The sequence below is a fragment of the Leucopleurus acutus genome, assembly GCF_964270905.1.
Source record: "Leucopleurus acutus genome assembly, chromosome: X".
Classification (NCBI taxonomy): Eukaryota; Metazoa; Chordata; class Mammalia; order Artiodactyla; family Delphinidae; genus Leucopleurus; species Leucopleurus acutus.
The window spans coordinates 24463668-24489032 of record NC_139148.1 but is presented as its reverse complement, the minus strand read 5'-3'; the positions used below and the strand labels follow the sequence as shown (position 1 = coordinate 24489032).

Below are 25365 nucleotides of genomic sequence, written 5' to 3'. Positions count from 1 at the left end.
ATCTTTCAGAGGCCTGAGGGGTAGACAGCAGGACACAAGCAAAAGTCTGGTGCCAGTGTAAATGATCCAGCACACAAATAAGGCAACAAGACATGAAGCAACTCTAGACTAGGGCCTGGCAATTGTGTCCACTGATCTGAGAAGCAGCTGGTTTCAATAACCATTGCCTGGTGGAGGATACCTATTATTTCAAGGATGGGATTGTATAACCTCTTTACTGGCTTTGGGTCACTTTTGTGGTTTGAGTGAAACAGCATTTGGTGGCAGCTTTACCCATTCCCCACAAAGGATATAAGATTCTATAATAACTGGCAATTTCAGTTGAGGACCAGTACCTCAAAGAAGACTTTCTGTGAAATGAAATATCTCAACTAAAGGGAAAAAATAAAACACAGTCAACGGGAGACAGGATTTCAAATGGACTGGAAACACTGCAGCCAAGGAAGGGAGTTGGGGGTGGGGGGGAAGCTATGACACTGGAGAAACACTTGTAAAGATCATACATATCCCAAACAGGACACTAAAAGAATGAGATTTAATCATAAGATTATACAGTGTTCTCCCTCTCTCTTTCCACTCCACCATGCCACCAGGGTCGAGTCTAACAACAGTGGATAACAACTGAAAGAGTTGCAAGACATAGACTCTTCCTGAAGAGTAGCACTTAGGGAAAACTAACGGCAAGAGAGGGAAAAAAAAAAAAAAAAGCACGGACACTAGACGAATTTGGAGCCACTGGCATCTACAGCTACAGCTAATACCACACACACACCAACTACTACCCAGATTAACATAAATCATCATACTAGAAGGCCATTTATCTTAGTTCCTAGAACCTTATACAGCATATCTAGTTTTCACCAAAAATTTACAAGGCATCCAGGAGGCAAGAAAGAAACACAGTCTGAAGACACAAAGCAAAGATCAGTATGGAATTCGGATATGACACATATGTTGGAATTATCAGAGGAGGAATTTAAAATAACTATGATTAATATGTTAAGGTCTCTAAATAACAGAGTAGACAAAGGCAAGAACATATGAGTAATGGATAATGTAAGTACTGAGATGTAAACTCTAAGAAATAATCAAATGGAAGTACTAGAAATCAAAAACACTGTAACAGAAATGAGAAGTGTCTTTAACAAGCTCAAGAGTAGGCTTGACAAAGCCAAAAAGAATCATTAAACTTGAAGATAGGGCCATAAAAACTTCCCAAACTAAAATGCAAAGAGAAGAAATATGAAACAAATAGAACATCCAAGAACCATGGGACATTTCAACACAGGTAACATATAACTGAATTAACAGAAGGAAAAGAGAGGATGGAGCAGAATAAATATTTGAGGTCATAATGGACAAGAATTATCCTAACTTAATGACAGACACCAAATCACAGGTCCAGGAAGCTCAGAGAACAACAAAAAAATATCAAAAAGGCTACAACTAGGTGTATCATATTCAAACTGCAGAAAACCAAAGACAAAGAGAAATCTCAAAAGAAGCCATGATGGGGAGAAGCGGGGAATTCCTCATAGGAAAATGGAGGGGAATTACAGGAGACTTCTCACCAAAACCATGCAAACAAGAGAGTGTAGTAAAATATTTAAGGGGATGAAAGAAAGAAAAACAACACCATTCTAGAATTCATTATCCAGTGAAATTACACTTCAAAACAATGAGAAATAAAGTCTTTCTCTGACAAACAAAACCTGCAAGACATTCCCTGTAAGAAATACTAAAAGAAGTTTTTCAGGCAGAAGTAAAATCACGTAGGTCAGAAACTTGGCTCTACATGAAGAAAGGAAGAGCATCAGAGGAGGACTAATGAAGGTAAAATAAAATATTTTATTTTTCTTATTACAATTTGATTTAAAGTGTTAACTGTCTAAATTAATAATAGTAACAAGGTACTGAGTGACTATAACATGAGGATAAGTGAAATGAATGACATCAATGTTACAAGGGACAGAAGGAGAGAATTGGGAGACGTAAAGCACCAAAACTACATATGAAGAAGTGTTAGTGTTACCTGATGGCAGACTTAAGTTAGATAAAAATGTATATTTCAAAACCTAGAGCAACAACTAAGTTTTTTAAAAGAAGTACAATTGATATGCTGAGGAGATAAAATGGATCATATAAGTGCTCAATGAAAACCAAAAAAAGCAGAAAAAGAGGAGAAATGAAGAGAAAGAACAAATGCAACAAATAGAAACCGGTTACAAATAAGTGGATATTAACCCAACCTTTTCAATAATCACATTAAATATGAATAGGCTAAATATAACATTTAAAAATAGACATTGTGAGAGTGGATTTAAAAAAAACAAGACACAAATACCATATATGTTGTCTACAAACAACCCACCTTAATCATAAAGACTCATAAAGGTTACAAGTACAACGATGAAGAAAGATATACCATGCTAACAGTAATCAAAAGAAAGTTCCACTTCTGTGATGACAGTATGAGGAGCTCTGTAGAGCATTCTCCAGTGAAACAAGCACAACTGGTAAAAAATTATTTTTTAAAAACATATTTAAAGTACCTGAAAATAGTCCTAAGGAATACAGCAAATGAAGAAACATTATTCATGAAAATATACCATGACTCAGTAAAGACAGCCAGAGTAAATGGCATTTGAACCACGACCTGCTCCCTCCCTCCCACAACTCACCTTGCTGGCTCAGCTAGAGAGAAGCTCCATTCTAGGTGGGTGTGAATAAGAAGAGAATGCTCCCTCCCTGCTCAGTTCCCAATCTAGGGTTACCATATCTCACTGGGAGGGGCAGGCCACCAGCATTTCTCATTCCTTCCAATCCCAAGATGAAGAGCTTAAATTGCTTGTTAGTCCAACTGAGAAGTCAGGGTAATCCTTCCACTCACCCACCTCCCCTTATTGGATAGAAGCTCAACTCCAAGTGCAAGAGATAAAGAATACTGATGTCCTGATCATCCTTGCCCCAGCTCATTCCCCACACTGGGAGACGCAAGGCAAGAGCATAAGAAACTACTTCTCTGCTCAGCACTTGGAAAGAAAGTTGGATTTTTATTTTTTTAAATTGTATTGCATTAAGTTCAAGTAATGCAGACTTCCAAATGTAGAAAATTATGAGTAATATACAGGTGCACTGTTTAATGATAAAGGGGTTAAGCTCTCAAGAAGACATTACAATCCTAAACACATCTGCACCTAACAACAGAGCATCAAAATACATGAGTCAAAAACTGATCGAACTAAAAGAAAAAATAAACAAATCCACTATTATATTTGGAGACATCGACACCCCGTATGTCAGTAAATAATAGATCAATGAAGCAAAAAACCAGTAAGGGTATATATGACTTGAATCACACCATCATTTTGGTCTCACTGGCATTACAGAATACTCCATCCAACAACAGCAGAATACACATTTGTCTCAAGCTCACATGGAACATTCACCAAGCCAGACCACATTCTGAGTAACAAAACACACCTTAAAAAATTTAAAACAATAGAAATCATTCAATGTATTATCTCAGACCATATGGAATTAAACTAGAAATCAACAACAGAATGATAGCTAGAAAATACCCCCAAATATTTTGAAATTAAATACCACACTTATGAATAATCCATAATCAAAGAAAAAGTCTCAAGAAAAATTTTAAAATATTTTGAACTAAATGATAATGAAAATATCACTTTTCAAAATGTGTGGGATGACCGTATGCTAACACATATATATGGAATCTTAAAAAAAAAAAAAGGGGGTCATGAAGAACCTAGGGGTAAGACGGGAATAAAGATGCAGACCTACTAGAGAATGGACTTGAGGATACGGGAAGGGGGAAGTAAGCTGGGACAAAGTGCGAGAGCGGCATGGACATATACACACTACCAAATGTAAAACAGATAGCTAGTGGGAAGCAGCCGCATAGCACAGGGAGATCAGCTCGGTTCTTTTTGACCCCCTAGAGAGGTGGTTTAGGGAGGGTGGGAGGGAGATGGAAGAGGGAGGGGATATGGGGATATATATGTAGGTATAGCTGATTCAATTTGTTATACACCAGAGACTAACACAACATTGTAAAGCAATTATACTCCAATAAAGATTTTTAAAAAGTTTTGTGGGATGATGCAATGAAAGCAGTGCTTAGAGGGAAAATAAGAGCACAAGATGCATGTATTAGAAAATAAGATCTAAAATCAATTAAAATGGGCTTGGATTTTTTAAATGAAATTTACAATGAAGAAAAATGCCATTGTTAATGTCACTGATATTTATCGAAGATCTTTCATATGCCTGGCATTGTTCTAGGTGCTGGGGATATAGGAGTGAACAAGGATGGAAAACCCCTGCTATAACCTAGCTTACATTCTAATGGGGACAGTCAAAAGCTAAACGAGTAAATGAGTAAAGAAAATACATTTAGAGGGCCAAGAGTGATGTAAAGAAAATTGACCTGGGTAATGTGACAAGTGTTGGGGGGAAAAGGAAACACTTGGTTGTGTGACTGGGTTAACTGTATCTGAGGATATGACATTCAACAGAGACTTTCAAGACTGTTATGACACTCTATGTATAGTATTAGCCTTAAGCCTTTCTTTCAAACTGCTGAGTTGTTTTTTAACCTTAGGGAATATGTTTGTCTTTAATTTTTTTCACTTTCCATGTTATGAATATATATATATATATATATATTATACACATTGAGGTTTATATATATTTAACCATATTTGATTATAGGCAAATTCTAAAAGCAGGCACTTCTATATTTGCCTAAGCAAATCAAGGTATGTATGCAATTAAAGAACAGATAAGAGCTTTTTTAAAAAGAAAAAAACTACTAGTATCAGAGAGATATGTATTTTAACAACTTGAAATTTGACATTTTAATTACAACAAACAAAAAAATAATCAAGACATATTCCAAATCTTTTCTATTCAAGAGAAGAAAATGGTAAGGATCCAAAAATATGTGGTTAAGTTTGCCCAAAATTATATCTTTCGCAAAACCCAGAGGGTTGACACTTTAAAATTATTTATCAGAGAATGATGCCATTGGCAAATCAATATAATTGAATTAAAAAGCAAGGTTAGGGCTTCCCTGGTGACGCAGTGGTTGAGAGTCCGCCTGCCGATGCAGGGGACACGGGTTTGTGCCCCGGTCCGGGAAGATCCCACATGCCGCGGAGCGGCTGGGCCCGTGAGCCATGGACGCTGAGCCTGCGCCTCCGGAGCCTGTGCTCCGCAACGGGGGAGGCCACAACAGTGAGAGACCCGCGTACCGCAAAAAAAAAAAAAAAAAAGGTTAATCTAGGCATTTTCTGATTTCTGAAATTCAGTTGGGTGCTTGCTTAAACAATCTGTACATAACAGGTCGTTTCATTTTGTGTGGACAAAACTAATGAAAACTAAATAGATAGGCACACAAGTATTTTCTTTATTTATGAATTTTTGTGCAATAGCTATATCATTGCTGATCTCTGTAATTCAAATATGCCACTTAGGCAACAATTACTTTTTTCCCTGGCATTCTGCAGAAGGAGTAATGCACAAAGATTGGTCTCTAACCCAGGGCTGTGACCTCTTTTTATACCACACGGAATTCTCCTAAACAGTTCCTATAAAGAGAACCACACTATCTCTGATGGTCCAACCTAACAGGCCACACAATCAGCTGAACAACTTGAAGTGAATTATTTCACCTCACATGACGGAGTTACAGCAGATGACTTCTGACATTCTGGGCTTCAAAATTATTTTGTTCAACATTGTTCTTAAGAGAATTCTTAGTATGTTTCTGATCCTCTTTCAGCTGTAGTCATCTTAAGCCTTGCATATCTCAGCCCCTGCTTTCACAGTGAGATGTCTGATTGCATTTGGTACACAGGTGGGTATGAATATACTCTTAATCAGTGTATTCTTCACCTTGAGGCTTACTTTATTTATTTCTAATTATTGTATCCAGTTCAGCCTATTTTTTCGTTCATCTCCTCAACTCAAGTAACCACACCATGTCTTTGCTCCTCTAGTCCGTCATGCAGCCTTTATCTGAACACGTAGCTCTACAGGGACTCCTAATTTCCAGGCTGCATCTTCCCACAGCCACCTACATCCCGATTTTAACCATCTTCAGATTGAGAATATTGGCAGCAGTCTGTGCAAAATGAACAGGATTTTGACCATCATTACCACATATTTTCTATTTCCTTGCCAGGATAATTAATGCTTTACAACTTGTCAAAGGTGCATATTATTAATTACAATAAGCCACACCTTTTCTATAAGCTTCATTATAATATTGCCAGCTTTATTATTCATCAGTACATACCATATTCTGGTCTTATTTTATAGGTGCCCTGAGATTAAAATGTATTTGCAAGAAACTTACTGAATTAAATTGAGAGACAGCTATCAGCCTTTTAAGTTGAAATAATTCAACTAACTTACACCTCTACCGTAGTTTTAAATCACAACGTGTCAGTATGGTACATATGGTTGGCTATTATTTAAGCTCAAAATCTAAATAAAACAAGTTTATTTGGGCTTGAGGAAATTGTGATTTGTGCTTTTTTATTATCTGTACTTATGAAGAAGGCTGGTGCTTAATTTCATAGTCTGAACATTTCTAACTTATGAGATTTGACCAGCTGATAGGAAAAAGGTAGCGTTTTTTTTTCCAAATGGCCATCTGTACCTATCAGAAATTTCACATCTAATCTCATTAGATGCAGGTGGCAGAAATAATTAACACAGCTCTTCATTACATAATAGATCTAATAGGACAGTGGGCATAAGGAATAGGGTTTTGTGCAATAAATTTCAATCAATTTGATATTAACTAGTTTTTTTCTAAAACAGTTTGAGCTCTATGCTTCTGTTCTTTTCGCTTTTCCTTTTGGCCTACATACTCACCTTGAGATGTCTAATAGAGCATACTGACCTCCAAAGGCATGTTACATACAGTAAAGGACTTAAAATTTGCTGAAGAGTTGCACCAATATTGCAAATAAGACCTCAGGGCTGGCTCCCTCAGCCTCTGCCTTGCCACCATTCTCTACTTCTCTCTCACGTTCATTCACTGTTTTTTGTTACTAATAGTTGTATATATGTCCCAATCCAATGGACATATATTCACCTCTATCGTCATCTTACTTCACTTCTCAGCTGTATTAAATGCATTTAGTTTCATCTTCTTTAATCACTCTGGGCTTCCATGCAATCACTCAACTTTTCCCCTAACTTTTTTGCATCTCAGTTCCCTTTGCCAGCTCCTAAAATGTTGAAGCACCCCAGGCCCATCCCACAACCTCTATTTTTTTTAACCTTCATTTTTTATATCTACTTATACTCAGCTTGAATGATCTCATCCAGGCAAATGGTTTTAAATACCATTCACATGCCAGTGACTCCTTCCACTTAGATATCCAGTCTTCACCTGTCCACTGATCTGACCGCAGACTCCTTGAAAAATCCACTTGAATTTTCAATGGGCATCTCAAATTTACCATGTCTAAAACTGTAATCTCTCTACCCCTAATTGGCCACATCTCAGTAAAGCCCCACAATGAACTCAGTTTTCCCCAAAACTTAGAAGCCATCCATGGTTCTATTTCCAAACTGTCACCCAAACCAATCTTTATCTCTCTATCTTCCATTTACCAACCTAGACCTAGCAACTGTGCTCTCTTGCTAGAAAGATTTCAATAGCCACTTACACCACAATGAAAGTAATCTTTAAAAAATGTGAATCAGACCTTATCATTCTTCCATTTACTAGACTCCAGTGGCTTCACATTACACTGAGAATAAAATGCAAATTCCAAATCATGACCTACCATGTCACAGCTAATTCTCCAACATTTCCTTCCACTTCACCCCCCTAATTATTGCTCTACAGCCTTTGAAAACTCCACTGTTTGCCTCACTGTATGAATCTTGGTCACAACCTGTCACCACAATGACCTTCATTCTATTTCTTATACGTGTCATGTTTGCTCCTGCTGCATGTCTCTGTCATTCACTATTCCTTCTGCTCAGGATGAGCTTTTCCCAGATTCTTATGTAACAAGCTCTTTATTTGTTAGCAAGTCTCAACTCAAATGATATCTCCTCAAAGAGACTTCTTCTGACCACTCTATCTGAAGTAGCTAGCTTCGTCAACCACTATCACACTACCATGTTTTTATTTGATTCACAACATGAAGTATTACAAAATTATCTTGTTTATTCAAGCCCCCTAGGCTGTACTCTCCATGAGAAAAGCACCTATCATTTTAGCCCCAGTGCCTACAATAGCAGCCAGCACATACCAGACAACTTAAAACGTTATATGTTGAATGGGTATGAAATGAAAAAACTTACTAGATATTCTACTTTTTGAAGAAGAAAACTATGTCGTATATTTTTTAATAACCCCCTGGTATGTTCTGTTAAACACACAACCCAAACGATCACTATAAAAGCAAATAGCTAGAAGACTTTAAGAAGAGTTTGTACAACCTGATAGAAAATAGAAAACAGACTGACTCTTTTCTTTTGCACTCCTCAAAATATTTTCTTAAAAAAAAATACTTCTTTAGAATTGTTATCTCTTTAATGACTTAGCAGACTATTCGAGAGCAAAACACCACCAACTAAAATCATTCTACCCATTGATTCCCTAATGCTGAGAAAAAGCAACAATAGTGGAGAAATAAACATCCTTCTCCTTCCACAAACAGTAACTGCAAAAGGTTACTATAACCTCTTTTTTGGTTACAAAGTGGGATAGAAATTTAAAACACCTCATATTTATTTGCTTCCAATGAATACCAAACTTCCAGAAAATATTTTACTTTTTCTTAATAAAAGCACATAGCTTACTTAATATCCATTGCAATTCCAGTATATTATATAAATGTGTAACTATATAATCACATAAATAATACTTAAAATATCTGTATGAAATAGTAGAACATGCATTTACATTCATATACAAAGGGAAACAGATTCTCATTAATGCTGTATTAATGCAAGTTCACTTCTGTTTTTTATGTTTGTAATTTCCAGAGATGTAGGTATCTAAATTAAATATAACCATGAGTTTGAATGTAAGTTTTAACAATTTGTCATTGAACACTGATTTACAGATAGGGTGGCATAACCACATGGCAACATGAACTAAGCGTCTCATTTAAAATAATCTCAAACAGCATCTAGATATTTTCCTTAAATCAGAACATCTGGTTGTAACATCCTTTTTCCTAGTCTTGAACTTTTTCTCAAGGTTTCTTCACAACAGAAACATGTTTGATTTAAGCCATGTTGTCCACTGACATTTTCTATCCTCTTCTTCATGATCCTACCTCATTCTACTGTGAGGAAAATTGGTTTGATTTTATGACCAAATCGTGTAATGGAAAGTATGGCACTAGGCACAGAAAGGAGTGGTTAGAAGACACGAGTCTCTATCATCATGAGTTACTCACTACTCTGCCTCAGAAACTGTGCTCTCAGGAGCCTTCTCCTTGGGACTCTTCTCCTCCCTTCCACCTAATGGAGAGTTTTCCTCTGGAGCTGTCAAGCATCACCAGAAGATTTGTAGAAAAGATAATCTGAGAGAGCTTTCCGGAAAACCTTCCAATTATGTCTAAGGAAGTGTCAATATGATTCTATTTTTCCCATTTATTAAACTAAACTATTTATTAAACAATAAATATTATAAACTGTAAATCAAATTCAGGATGATAAGAGAACTAATGGAATGTACCTATAAAGTTTAAATATTCTTCCTCAATTATACCAAGCCTGACTTCTTCAGGTTAGGATGATACGAGGTCTGCATAAGTTTCCAAGTTTCAGAGAAATCTATTTTTTAAGTCATGAAGGAACAGATTTGAAGAAGCATGAACAACATAAAACTAAAACCAGAGAATGTAATCAAAAATTAAAATAACTACACAAATAAAATTCATTATATGCAACTTTCTACGTGAGGCATCAATTTAGTCAAGCATATGTTCTTATCTAATTCAGAATATGTCAACAATGTAATCACTCAGGTGGTGATCACAGGAAAGAAAATGTGATAAATACTATTCTGTACCTGCCAGCTTTATTCAGAACACAAACATTAAACTGAAAAAGAATCCAGTATCACATGCAGGTAAAGCACAAGGGGATACAAGGTCATTAATAGTTTACTAATTCCATATTAAAGCAACAGAATGGATGTGGATTTAGGAACAATATGCAGAATTTGAGAAGGGTTTATATGTGAACCCAAAGCTTGAACCTTATCATTAGAGAATAAGTAAGTTAAACTTGAAAAAGTTCCCCTTAAACATACTAAGTACTGAAAGGAAGGATGGACTAAACAAACAACTAACCCTCAAAATAATTTTAAAAACCAGCAAACAAAAAAGCCAAAGAAGTAAAATTATTGTTTTATCAACCCCATGCATACTACAGAATGAGACCCTCTCCAATTAGCTTCTGTAGACTGTCTTATCTCAGACAATTAGAGCTAGTTGCACAAAAATTGTCTCATTCAAAACATGCTTTGAGAGGTTTTACAAGATCCCAACGGAGCTTCCAAACTTGTTTTGTTTTCCTAATTGAAAACTTAGAAGGTAATAACCTCCTCTCAATTCAGAGAAAGCTGGAAACCCTAGGATACAAAGCAGTTTCCAAAGAAATTTAAAATCAAATCATGTATCATTAAAAATTGAACAAAACAAACCAAACACGTCTCCCAAAGAAGCAAAAACATGCCTTTGAAACGAACAGTAAGTCACCACTGTTCACTGTAGAGCGGCATGTCAGTCAGAGTGGCAGAATGAACGTGCGAGTTGCCAAATTGAACTAATTCATGTTCTGAATTAAAATAAAACACCCTCAATGTCGTAGGCCACTTCTATTGCCCAGCATTCCTAGGGTTTGCTGTGATCTGTCTTGGGACACATGGAAACACTGAACAGCTGCTTTGGCTCATACTCCGCTCCTGGCAGGCACCTTTCCACACAGGATTCCTTTCTTGCATCTAGTCCTTCTTCATGGAATGACCTACATATGCACACATGTGGCCAAAACTCCAAGGATAAGAAGGAGTCAAAAGCTGCACAATTTCCATTACAAGGAAGTAACTGAAAAGCTGCTCTTTCGAGCAAAAGAAATGCCACACCTCAAGATCCATTTCCCAGGGCACCCTCAGGGCTTCTGGCTTCAGCTATTACAATTCCAGTAGGCAAGCACATACGACAACCATGAATAGTCAGGTCATCCTAACAGCTAAAGAAAAAATTTAATTCTCCCTTTCCAGAGAAACGTTAACGCCGATAAAACTATTGATTTCATGTAAGTTAAAGTCATTCATATGCTCATGTAACAATCAATCAGTCACAGAACACTATGTGCAAGGCCCTGGGTAAGGGCTTGTAAAGGTTACTAAGTTAAACTATATAGAGATCATTCTTCAAGGAGCTTCCCATATTGGAGAAGAGTTATGACATGCACATAAACTGCCACCGGAGATTCCGTCGATGTACTTAAATCCAGCAATCACATACAAATATGTATTGATTGCACTAATTATGCAATGACTCCTTTTAAGCACAGTGATTCTAAAAGATATACATAAACATGTATAAGATATTTTTGTACTCAATGAGCTTATACTATTTAGTTGAGTAAACAAAACAGAGGTTAAAAGCGCAGCAATCACATATCCTAATCATTTTTGAATCCTCAGCACGTGTCACATGGCGGTTCTTTGATAAATGTGTGTTTTGTGAATGAATAGGTAACTGTGTATATTTGTACATATACATGTGTGTATGTGGGCGTATGTGTATATGCATGTAGGTATGCATGTCATATGTTACAATATATTTTAAAAGCCCGACACCTTTAAAAATGCCCCTTTGTGTTCATTTGAGGTAGTTCAATGAAATTAGCAAAGGAAGACTCATTGATACAATCCTCCACTAGAAACACACATGATAGAAGAAAGTCAAAAGAACTCTGAGGAGGAATTAGGTACTTTAGGAAGATGCTCTATATCAGGGGTCCCCAACACTGATATCATTAGCAGAGAGGTCTGACTGCACAGAGACCATAATAAATCAATTTGCTTACAGACTCTTATCAAAACCCTATCAGTGAGTGGCAAGTGAAAACAAGCTCAGGGGTCCCACTGATTCTGCATTATGGTGAGTTGTATAATTATTTCACTATATATTACAGTGTAATAATAATAGAAATAAAGTGCACAATAAATGTAATGCGCTTGAATCATCCTGAAACCATCCCCCCACCCCCGATCCGTGGAAAAATTATCTTCCACGAAACCGGTCCCTGGTGCCAAAAAGGTTGGGGACTGCTGCTCTATGTGAGAGACCTACTACAAGAGAGGGGTTTAGTTCCAAAATGAGGTTTTGATGTCATATGTAGGGTGGGCCAGTCTGAACCCAAACCATGAAACGCACACCATACTGAAAACCTATATATTTATTTGTCCACTAAGAATACAGACTAGAAATACAAAATTAGCTATTAATTCTCAATGGAATTTTAAATTTAATAAAAGCAACTGGAATCACCTTCCACCTCTTTCTCTCCACTGTACAATCAGCCACTGGTTTTTATTAATTCTATATTGTACTAGCAATCAAACCCATCTCTTCCTTCCTATTCCTAATGCTACCACCTCAATTCACGACTTTCTCACCTGGACTACTGGCCCCATTTCCCACTCTCTGGTCTCAGAGCTCTTTCCACTCTATCTGGTCAGGCTAATCCTGTTACACACCTACTTAAATTTCTTCAGTGGTTCCTGATTTCCTACAAGATAATATTCACATTTCTTGTCATGTCATACAAAGTCCTTTGTGAAATAGCTCTTTTTCCACTTTTCTCCTGACATACTCCCTCCTTCTTTCACTCATACTGTGCCCAAATGTACGTGTATTCCAACCATATTAAACTCTTCCATGTAAAAGCTACTCTAATGTACTTCTGTGATAGACAAAATAATGGTCCCCAAAGGCTTCCATGTCCTAATTCCTGGAACCTGTGAATATGTTACCTTACATGGCAAAAGGGACTTTGCAGATGTGATTAAAGATCTTGAGGTGAAGAGATTATTCTCGATTAACCATATAGACCCTAAATGTAATCGCAAAGGTCCTTGTAAGAGACAAAGAGAAGGGTCAGAATCAGAGATATGACAATGGAAGTAGGGGTCAGAGAGTTTGGAAGATGCTATGCCACTGGATTTGAGTTCAGGAAGGAGCCACAAGCCAAGGAATGCAGATAGCTTCTAGAAGCTAGAGAAGACAAGGAAGGAGGTTCTCCCCTGGAGCCTCCTGAAGGAATATAGCCTTGCTGACACCCTGATTGATTTTAGGACTTGATTTCAGGACTTCTGCCCTCTAGGACTGTAAGATAATAAACTTGTGTTGTTTCAAGCCACTAAGTTTGTGGTAGTTTTTACAGCATCAATAGTGAACTAGTACACTACACTTGTATGTTTCATATCACTTATTTTTTTGCAAGATCTTTAACAACAGAGATAGATTGTTCATCTTTTTAATCCTCTGAATAATTCAAATTGCTTGTTTATAGTATGCTTTGTTTGAAAAATATTTGCTAAGTATAAAAGAGTAACTATAACTGACTAGCGAATATGAAAGGACAATGCCTATAGCACCACCAGTTCCAAAGTTATGAGAGCTACATGGGTTTTATAATGTGAAAAAGCATGCAGCTACAAAAATAAGCACTCCATATGCTTCCAAAACCATAATCACCAAAGCTATGTGGGAACTGTATCAACAATTTTCAGAATATAATTCATGGATGTGGGAAATGAAGAATGAAGTGATCAAACCTAACAAAGATAAAGCATTTCACATTCTTTTACTAAAGCTTCCTATAATTTTGTTCTAAAAGGAACAAAGGAATCCAAAAGTCCAATTCTACAGTTATCTAAGCATTTTAACCTCTGATGTCAGAGGTTAAACAGCAGATGTCAGTCAATGTCATTTGAGCGCATAGTAGAGTAGGAACTCAATAAATCTTTGTTAACAACTGTATGCAGAACCTATTACTTTGTCCTTTGGGAAGATGAAGGGGCTTCAACATTAGGTCAGAAATGCATAAAACCCTAAAAGAAACTAACAGGCAAATATAGCTGGATGCATTATATATAAAAATACTCATAAATGGAAGCAGAAATTCTCTTCAAAGTTTTTTAGTGTGTTAGTATTTGTCTGTATGTGTGTCTGCGTGTGTGTGTGTATGTAATATATGCCTTTAATTTGAAAATATATTTATAATAGCTAAAGCCCTTTGGAAAATTTTTTTAAATACAAAACATTGCCAACCAAGAATTTCCTTTCAAATTGGACCCCATTCTCTTGGGATATGCAGGTAAGAGCCATTGCTTTTTCAAGTTAACTTTGCCTTATGACTAATGCTTTATATTACCTTGGTCATCTCGGACCCCTCAACCTCCTCTTCCAGGCCCAGACCTCTAGACCAGCAGGAGAATCTAAGTGGTTTATCATACATTCATCCTTCCATGTTCTTCTTATCCTGTTCTTATCCTACCAGCAGCTCTTATTTAGTGAACAAATGATAAATCTTCACTGACTTTTCTTCCCTTTGATACCTGAATCATTACAATAAAGAGACCTTAATGGCAGCAACATATTTTTTAAAAATAATTTTTAAAATACTTTATAGTATGAATGTACTTGTCTGCATAATTTGAACTCTGATAATACAGAGCTACAGAGTGATATGATGATGATATTGTTAAAAATATAATTTTTTGTCTCCTTAAATCTCAGTGAAATTTTCTATTAAAAATATCTAAAAAAAACAGAAATCTATATACTTTTTTAAACGTAAGGCATTAAATTGGAGAAAAATGTTTGGAAAATATTAGGGTCAATTAAAATAATTTCTGAACAATAATTCATTAGAAGTTTTCTTCTCATCTTTGTTTTCTCTGTTCTTTCTGTGATTATTACTGAATTTTCATCAACTCTGAAAAGCCACCAGATGGCACTAGAGAGTCCAATTACTTTATAGGACACATTTACAGGAAAAACTGGAAGAACCAATCGTCTTTTCAAGTTGAAGTTGTCTTTTCTTCTAATATGAAAACATACTGAAGAAAAAATATTAATTTGTCAGAATATTAAATCTTTTCTTATCATTGATAAAAATATTTTTTCTTTATCATTCACAACATATTCATATCATATGTGAAATACAAAGTAACTGGAACATACTTTTAGGAATCAAAGTAAAATACCAATGATAGAACTTCACTGAAATCAAGGTAGCAATACTAATAGGAAAATATTTTACTAGTTTGTAAAATATAAATTATCAGTGAACAGTGTTTAGGATACCCGCAAGAGCCTTACACACACTTTTAAAAGAAATCTTTATGTATAACATCAGAGGTTTTAAAGTTTACCGAAGTTATTCATTGTCATTGCTTTAAAGCAACATTTTCCATGCAATGCAGCACTCTAGATGTCTTAAGAAACTACAACTCTACAAAAGGAAATTTGCCATAAATAAGCAAAAATAGGCTAAAACATGGCTTAGTATTTTGAACTGCCAAACCTAATTTCACTTAGACATATCACCACCTGCAAGGAAAAGTACCTTATTTTTACTTGAGCTTTGTAACTATATAGCATGTGCTTTTTAACAAGACAAAAATCATAATTTTTTCCTTAATCGAATCTCCGTTTTAAACTGATTACACCCTCTGCTCTGTGGCTTTAGGAAAACTGTGTAGCATGAAGTTAAATGTAGCCACCTATTTCTGGCTACAGACTCTGCCCATCTAAATTTGTTTGATCAATGTGCAAAAATGTAAACACTGTTACAGAAAATAGGTACCATTTTATGTACTGAGTATGCATTCATGGTGTTCAATAAATGCTTGTGAAATGAACAAAAGGATAAACTTCTATTTCCACTGATGATGTTGCAGTTCAAAACTTTTACCTTATGAAAAAGGAAACTGAGGTCCCGAGAGGTTCAAGGACTTGTCCCCAATCAGCAAGGCTTACTAGGGGTTGGATTGAAATCCAAGTTTCTGAAGTTCCAACTCTGCTGGTTTAATAGTATTCACCAGAACAACCTAAATCACTTCTGTAAAAATAACTCAAAGTATGTGTTTTTAGTGATCATTGCTCTAGACAAAAGTTGGCATGTCAGTATTAGTTTAATGTAGAAATGTTCTGCAATAGTCAGCATGATTAACCATGGAAAATTTTAATACACTTGTAAGCCACCTTTCCCACCTGTTCGTATGAAATAAGGGAATGAAAACTGAATCAGTATTATCCTACCTTCAGGAGACTAGTCTATGCAAACATATTTCAAATCTAGGTCAAAGAATTTTTGACTGGAGAAAATTTTATCCTTTCTATAGTACAATGAAGATCTTGGTCTTATTATCATGACCAAGAGCTTTATACTTGTTGTACCTAAATAGAAAAAAATAACAAAAGTAATAATTTCTAAGAGTTAAACAAACTTTACAAAATAAACAGCCCTTATATCAATAATATACTGATTTTGTGTAATATTTATACGTATATTTTTTAATCTGACATCTTCTTTCAGATCACAAGACGAGATCATCCTGGATTATCCAAGTGGACCGTAAATCTAATGACAAGTGTCCGTATGAGAGAAAGGAAGAGGGAGACTAGAGACATAGGGGAGGAGGCCATGTAAAGATGGAAGCAGAGACTGGAATGATGCAGATACAAACCAAGGAACCATCAGAAGGTGGAAGAGATGTGGAAGGATTCTCCTATAGAGCCTTCAGAGGGAATTTGGCCTTGCTGAGACCTTGATTTCGGACTTCTGGCCTCCAGAACTGTGAGAAGATTTCTGTTGTTTTAAGTCCCCCAGTTTGTGGTAATTTGTTACAGCAGCCATAAGAAACTAATACATCTCCAGATCAATCAGTCCATCAGCTTATTATTTCCAATGACTGCCACAGTTCATATGTTCCAAACTGAACTCACTCCATCTCCTATCCCTAAAAAAACTCTCCTTGCTCCTCTTTCTGTAATTGACAACACCATCAATATAACTTCTCCTCAAATTATTTCACAACCCAACTCCAAATATTCACTAGACTCCATTTATTCTTCTTCAGAAACATGTTTTCAGCCCCTGTGACTGTTTGTTTTTCAGGCCCTTAGTATAGTGGAACATCATTTTTATTGAGTCCCTGACCGTCACTCTGGAATCCCATTACAGTCTTTCCTACAGGGACTATTATCTGTCCCAAAACAGATCTGACCATGTCACTCTCATGTGTGACCCTTTACAGCTTGATTGTCTGTGTTTCCTCCTCTGTAAAAGCAGCTTTACTGATGGACTGGTACAAACATTTGTATAGCACTATCACATATATATCAAGGAGTTTCATCTTTACGGTGTATAGGAGACACCACGATAAGCAGATCTGCAAATCAGAGGCCTAACCTCAAAGACCCAATTTTCTACTAAAGGGATCTGCAAGTAATTAAATAGCTCAGCCAAAACTTCTTGTTCTAGAAGATAAAACCCCAAATCCCTTGCAGTACATATGAAACCCTTTATACTCTATGCCCCATCTACTTTCTGGGCTTCATCTTAGTCACAAAGACCTACCGACAGTCCCTTTATTTAAGTGGTTCTTCCAAGTTTCTGTTCTTTGAAGACCTTTAATATGATTGATGGCACTGCAATCCTCCTACTGCAGAATTACTTTCTCCATCTCTTCTTTTCAAACGTTCCACTTCTAGTCATCAAACTCAATGGATTCTAACTTTAAAGCTACTTTGTCTTCTGTCTTCCCTGTTCTCACTGCTGTTAGAGTCAGGAAATCATTTTTGTGTCAAACACTTCTGGTCAAGAGGAAAGCAGACTCCTTCAGGATTCCACAAGGAAAAAGGGTTATTTCTGAAAGTGTATTTGTGGGGTGCAGATGAGTCTTAAAAGTTATCAAGATCCAAAGCTTCACTAGATTCTGTTTCTTCTCTTTCTCCTTCCCAGCCTCCCGCTTTCTTTGTCCTGTTTTCTTTTCCCTTTTCCTCCTTTTCTCCCCAATTCCTTCTCTTTATCATAGACCACAGATCACATTGTCCCTTCAGCAAAAATTTTCAACTTCCCTTTCTTATCTCCCCCATTCCCATCTAATTCCTGATAGACCATTCCTTCTCTAAACTCCAGTCTAAATTCAGTAAGCTTGTTTGATTGACTGAGAAAATTATCAATTGTGGTAGAGAGAATAATGCACCCAAAGATGTCCACATAATCCCTGGAACATATAACTATGTTATATCACATGGCAAATGGGACTTTGCAGATTTGATTAAACTAAGCATCTTGAGATGGCAAGTTTTTCCTGGATTACCTAGGCATGTCCAATGTAATCACAAGGGCCCTTCTAAGGGAAAGAGGGAGGTGGGAAAGTCAGAGCCAGAGAAAGAGATGTGATGACTGAAGCAGAGGTTAGAGTGATAGGGGACCATGAGTCAAGGAATGCAGGTAGTCATTAGAAGGTGGAAATGACACTGAAATAGATTTTCCCCTAGAGCCTGCACAAAGAACTCAGCCCTACCAATCTATTTCAGACATCTGATCTCCAGAACTATAAGATGATAAATTTGTGTTGCTTTAAGCCACTAAATTTTTGGTAATTTGTTAAAGGAGCAATTGGATACTAACACAACAGTGTCCCTAATTTCCAAGCCACCTCATGGATCACCCTCAAGCCTACAGTAGATGGCCCATGGATCAGGGGTTCAACCTCTGGTCCAGCAGTGGTCACCTCCGTGCTGTCTCTAGAATGAACATCAATTTTGTAACATGATTTAAAATGCCTACCACTGACTGACTCCTCACTGCTGCTGCCTCTCCTATACTTCTCCCTTTAAATATGCAGAAGAATATGCCTTTTATTATCCCCATGATACACGGTCCTACTGATATATTCATTAACTTGGGATATTCCCCTCCCCACTGAAATCCTACTCAACTTGCAAGATTCATCCATATTGACTTTTATCTTCTACATGTAAATTCATCATGAACCAGGCATCAGTCTCCACAATTGATGTTAGTCTATGCCAACTCTATGTTAAAGTGTATTGACAACTAAAACTGAACAAGTAAGTTTATGGTGAAATTCTTAAGTATATCACATGATTGTTAAACAAAGATACTGGATAATTTTATTGTATTTGTCAAGTGTAAGGTCCATTTGTTTGTTAAGGCTTATTCTAATTAAAAACATTTCAAATAAACATTAAAATTATTCTAGATCTAATTGCAAAATTTATTTTAAAAAGCAAGATAAATAGAAGAGACGGATTTTTTTCCCCAAGAAAACGTAAAGTGCATTTTTTTTAACTTCAAAAAGTAAAGGAAAAAAGCCTCAGAAGTTATCCCAAAGGAAAAATAGGAGAAATGTTTCATACTTTTTGACATGTTTGACAAACTGGGAATAAACACTTGGTAACATAATAAAACGCAGATGCTGGGGGACTAGGTTGTCTCTTAATCATGTGGAATTAAGCTCATTGACATCTAGGAACACCCAAGAGAGCTGATACACATAAATCACATTGGCATGAGGTGGAAACACCCCACTAGACTTTCTCACTCCTATTCAGTTAAAACTCCCTCTCTTTATACAGTAGCATAATTTCTTTTACTTCAAAAAATGATGATCCAAAAATAACACACACAAAGATTAGAACCTAAACTGTGTCTTTGGTTATTTAACTACCCATATCTTTTACAAATTATCTGGGCTTACAGTTATGAGTCTGGGAAACCCTCAAGAGACTTGTTTTCCTCTTGCTGTCAGGAAGAATTGCATCTAAATCATTCTACAGAAACAAGTGTCCATTGTCCATTTCTAGGATGAAGAGAAGATCACCTCCCTGTGGTAACCCTTTTACTCTCTAATAGCTGGCTGCTTTCGGTAGCTTTAATGATTCTTAAATACGTTCTAGAATAAGATGTAATCTTTGGTTTATATATTATAGTCACTTCCTCTTCTCCATATGTGCTAATAATTGCGAATACTTTTTTTTCTATTCTGAAGTCACTTGCTTACGTTTCATTTATCAGTAATCATGAACTACACCCTTTCTCATGGTGGTCTATGTTGAACAATACCATTAAAACGAAAATGTCTGCATGATGACTATACTTCTTTAAAGCAGCAGTAAGTCTAGTAAAATTTCAATATAGTAATATTTAAAGACTCACTTTCCTGCCCTTCTAACAGATTTTGAACTGCATTTCAATCTCATGAAAACACTCATGATTTGCAAAGGTTCACTGTCTTCATATAAACCCTTAGCATATCTTAGACACTTTTTGCTTCAGTGGTCTCATATTATACATTATAGTACTTTCTATTTAATAAAAAAACATTTTTCTTAAATGTCTTTATTTTACCTTTATTTTTCTAATACTGATATAACCCAGGCTCAACATTAAAGCCACTCATTCATTCATTCATATAATCATTACTTCATTAAGACAGTTCCTTGAACCCTGACTCTGAAACACACATCATATTTGGCACTGTAGAGGTTATAAGCATACATAAATCATGGTTCTTGCACTTGTCATCTTATATTCTAGGGATGGATGTGAGAGCAGGGAGAAACAGACAAAAGGTCAAGATCTCTTCCTCTTCCCTAAGCCCTACATCCAGGTCCCTCTAGCTTCATTTCTCTCCAGTGTCCCAAACTCTTAGGTCAAATCACAACTCACACTTCAGTTACCCAAAAGTGCTATACTAATACTTTGTATGTATAGATTATTTCCCTGCCCCTGAATCCCATTCCAAACTCTCTTAGTTACACAAAAGAAAAATAAATATTTAAGAACAGTCATTATTAACAGAGGCTATACTATCCTCTTGGAATGACCTTGTAAAGAAATAGAATTTCATAGATTTTAACCTTTCAAGCAAAGTAATGGTAATATTTTTATAGTTAAAATCAAGTTCTACAAAGGCACAATGGAAATATCCAAAACAGATTATTTCATTTGCAGACAAGTACACTAATAAAGCAAATGGAGGGAGGGAGGGAGGGAGAGAGAGAAACAGACAAACCAACCAACAAGAACACTAAGTTAACCTTTCTAAACTGATTGAGATACAAAGACCCTCCAAGCAAGAATTTGTTTGACATGTGGTTTCCGTACAGAATTCTACAAATGACAGCAACTCTGATGGCTACAATGCTTCACGCACTTGAGAAGAATGGGTAATATTGATAGTTTTTACCTCTTTCTTCAAATGCTGCTTATAGAAACTAAAAACAAGGTAAAAAAATTGTTCCAAGAGAAAAATCTATTGTGTAAAAAAGGCTGAATCTCTGCTCCCATAGATATTAAAGGCCTTGATTCTAAACGTATGCAAAACTTCAGAACATTACCTGAGAGACCAGACTAAATCCTTGACTGTTATAGTCATATACATACATGAAGTGCTATTTAAAACATTATAAAGTTGAATTTTTAATATTTCAATCAAGAATATTATGATAATATAATTGCCTTTTTATATTTAATTTGTTCCTTAAATTACTAGCAATGGGGGTGTAAGCCAGTGTGATAAAAATAATAGATCTCCAGCTTGTGTATGAAGAGCTCCTATTGCTTTCAAATTAGTTCTATTAATGAGAAGCAAATACCTACTTCTAAATTTTTATGGAATGACCATATGTGTTTACCTAAAGTAAACACCATACACAATTAACGTGCCTTAAAAGACTCAGTGTCACTGTGGGCAATATAATCATACTTAATATATTCTTGGTTATTAAAATAGCAAGTTCTGGTTTTCTAATGCTCACAGTGAATTAAAAATAATATACTAGCAAAGACACATTAAAAACATTGGGTTTTGAATCATGTTTACTGAACTTTCAAAAAGGTTTACAAAATTGAAAAACTAAAAAAGAGAATTAAATAAGAAGAAAGAACAAGGATAAGTATCCCTCTTGGTTACTATGCAAGATCAAACATCAAAAATTGATTTTTATTCCCTGGCCTTGGTGCCTCTGGTTTTATAGGTTGGGCTGCGTGTGAAGATTGAGCCATTAATCTTTTAAGGAGAAGATGCCGAGTGCACTCCTCTTCTACTTGATCTATGGAGATCAGTAATGATGCTCTTCAGTAAGCTACATATCTGCTTCTTTCAACAAAGGTGCCATGGTAACAGGCATCAGTTGAAATGAGTGCAAGCTATGAAAGTATATGGGTAAAGTAATATTATCTAAATTGCACACTTAATATTCAAAAATCAAACAAACTTCCATCCAGTGAGACCTCAACAAAGATAGTGGGGGAAGCTATCTTAATTCACATTATACAGAAAAGTAAACAAATCAAACATGCCACTACATCTCAGTACCTGCCTTGTCATTTTTACATAATTATATATAAAACACATACAGTTTCAGACGTATTAAATAGCTATGCGACAACTATATTCATAAATAGAAGAGAACAAGGTCTGAGAACTTTTGCCAAACTTAGGGCAGCATTTTATTACCACCCTCCTAAAGTAATCAGATCGTTGAAATAAAAATTGAACTTGAGATAGGTCACTGAGTTTTCTTGGGTCTTTGGAGCAGAAGGAGATATGAATTTTCCAAATGTCCCACATTTCTAGCTTTGCTCCCATGTTTCTCAAATATACAAAGTTAAGTTCCAATTTAATAAAAATTTTCCCCAAATTAGTATATAGAATGGACCTGTCACCAACTATTTGATGATGGGGAAAAAAATCACATTTGCATTTTGATAAATAAAACATAGACTTAACATAACAAAAATTTTTTTAAATTATATAATAAAGTATGACAACTAGAAAAATGAAGTTTTTAAGACTCAATCAGTATTTCCATTTTGGAAAGTTTCATTTTGTTATAATACTTATACAGATGAGTGTTTCCCTTCTATGTGGCCAATACCTCAAAGATCCATGTTAAGTGCTTTTAATGTAAACTGCTATTCTAGAAAATATCCCTGTTGTAGAAAATATCGCAGCTTTCACCACAATTTACTTCCCCCTTCTACCTACTCTAACTTCCATGGATATGCTATGCAAAAGCTACTACATCATAATCCTGCCCTAGGGCTTTCTCTCATTCAAAAATATCCACCAAGAGGAACAGACGAAATAAGGTGTAAACAAAGAAACACTATTCTTTTCACATTGCCTACAACCACATCAATGGCAGATACAACAGGTATACAACAACCAAAAAGTTCTAGAGCCAATGGGCTCAGTCAAACTCCTTTTACTCTCATCCCTGTACCGTCATCCCCCTGAGAATGCACGAAGTACTTCCTAGTCCCCCCCCAGACTTTCTCCCAAGGTGGGGCTCAAGTAAGCACACTGCTCCCTATCTCCCTTGCATGTGGCCCTTTTCATTATAAAATCAAATATGAGTTTGAACCCTCTTAACCTAAGGGACTGAGAATGGTTGCTGCAGCCCCATCTCAGTCCTTTCATTCCTTCTCCATTCTGAATTCCAAAGATACTTTTGTTCACGCGATTCTTGATACCACAACACTCTGTAGCCTCTCGCACATGGTATCTTCTTTTTCCCACTGTCTCTCTAGAACAGATAACACATTCTAGTGCTAGCAACTAAACACAGTACATTCCTTCCTCCACTGTACCCAAAGCTATAGCTTCAAAAATTCTGTTACCCCCTGTAAAATGTGAGTGTGGTAAGACTTTGCATTATCAGTGACTTGTTAGACCTAATATAACTTCACACAGATAACAGTATTTATTCAATTGTCTCATACAGTTTTCTAACTCCAAGTATCAACAGTCAACTGAGAACCAAGAGGTATGATAACATGTAAAATTTTCCTTAAGTCTCAAGATTATTCTATTTAGCAGCTGTTTTCATATTACCATTCTACTTTACCTCTATATTTCCTACTAACATATTAGGATGCTTCCCCATGACGCTTTCTTTAATAACTCTGGTGGTTTTCTAAAAATACTTGCCAAATAATTAAGCAATCAGCTGAAGTAAAATCCTAAAAAGAATCTGCCCTAAGCATAGCTGACATTGAAATGGTGATGGTAAATGTTAACATGAAAAAAAATACACAGTATTTCCATGCAGAAATTTAAATGACACTCTTTATAAAGAATGTTGAAAATCATACTATAAAATGAAATCAACCGCAAGCTTTTAATACTGAATTCATTCCAATTCATAGTAATTAACGAAACAAGCCACATCTTTTTCAACCTACTCCGACCTTTCTAATTCCCTGTGAGTTACGCTCCACTCATTTAAAGATATATCTACAGTATTTCCACAATATGGATCCTGGTTAATTCTCAACCTCTCCACAAATGGTACATGTGTAAATGTAGCATCAGCACTTCAAGCCATAATGAGCGAAAAGAAAAGGAACACTGCTTACCAGAACCTCTTTTGGTCACAACCTTCAAACTCTGAGTAAAAGTAGCATATAAGAGAATCAAGTGCGGAATTGGAGCTTTCATCTTCCAGCTCTTAAAAGCTGTTCCCTAAAGCAAAGATAAAGAAGAAAAACACACATTTTAAAAATACATAGCAATATAATAAGATTTCTGTTAGGCTTTTAATTGTGCACAATTGGGGCAATTAATTCCACAAATAGAAAGAATGCGAACAGAATCTGTATTCCTCTCTCCCTTAGGAACTTGGGGTTCAAAACCAGTAACACCAAAATTATGTCTCTATAGGCCCCCTACAATGTTTTAAAATCTTATGCTCAATTAAGGTTTAGAATTTCTCTTTATTTAGTGGATCGAACTGTACTTAAAAAGTGGAAACAATCCCTTCAAAAGTACTATTTCATTAACAATTTATTTTAAATATAAATCACCAAACACTGACATTTTTTGACGTTCCATGCTGCAACAGATTATGGTTTTATTCAGTATCATTCTTTCCAATTGAGAAGAAATCTACTCCTCTGAAGACTTAATTATAGTTTTACAATTTTAAAAAAAAAAAACTCTAAAAGATACTTCCAGAGAACTTTAAGACTTTGTCTCCACTGAAATAAAGTACAATGTATATATGAAAGCTGCAGAAAGATACATCATTTCTTCCTATTACAAGGGTCTCAGAGGGAAAACAGAAGGGACACTAGCCTAGTGTTTGGATTTCAAGAGGGAGAAATATTTCATTTGAAATTAACTGAAATGAACTTTGTCTTCCTCAGAAAATCATCTCCCTTTCATTTTTGTGTAAGACTGAGATAGTAGAGCTGAAAGACTTAATTTCAAAAAGTAGCAAGTCAGAA

At 35.9% G+C, this 25365-nt stretch overlaps 1 protein-coding gene across 1 annotated transcript in view; it reads right to left on the bottom strand.

Moving 5' to 3' along the window:
- The window catches only part of IL1RAPL1 (interleukin 1 receptor accessory protein like 1), a gene marked incomplete at both ends in the record, with an annotated part of 1110009 nt that extends 1085432 nt beyond the window's left edge, over window positions 1-24577 (bottom strand). The window contains one exon of the mRNA XM_082865242.1: window positions 24496-24577. Within this exon, the coding sequence (XP_082721368.1) occupies window positions 24496-24577 (82 nt within the window). The remainder of the gene's footprint in view (window positions 1-24495) is intronic.
- Between the last annotated feature and the right edge of the window lie 788 nt (window positions 24578-25365).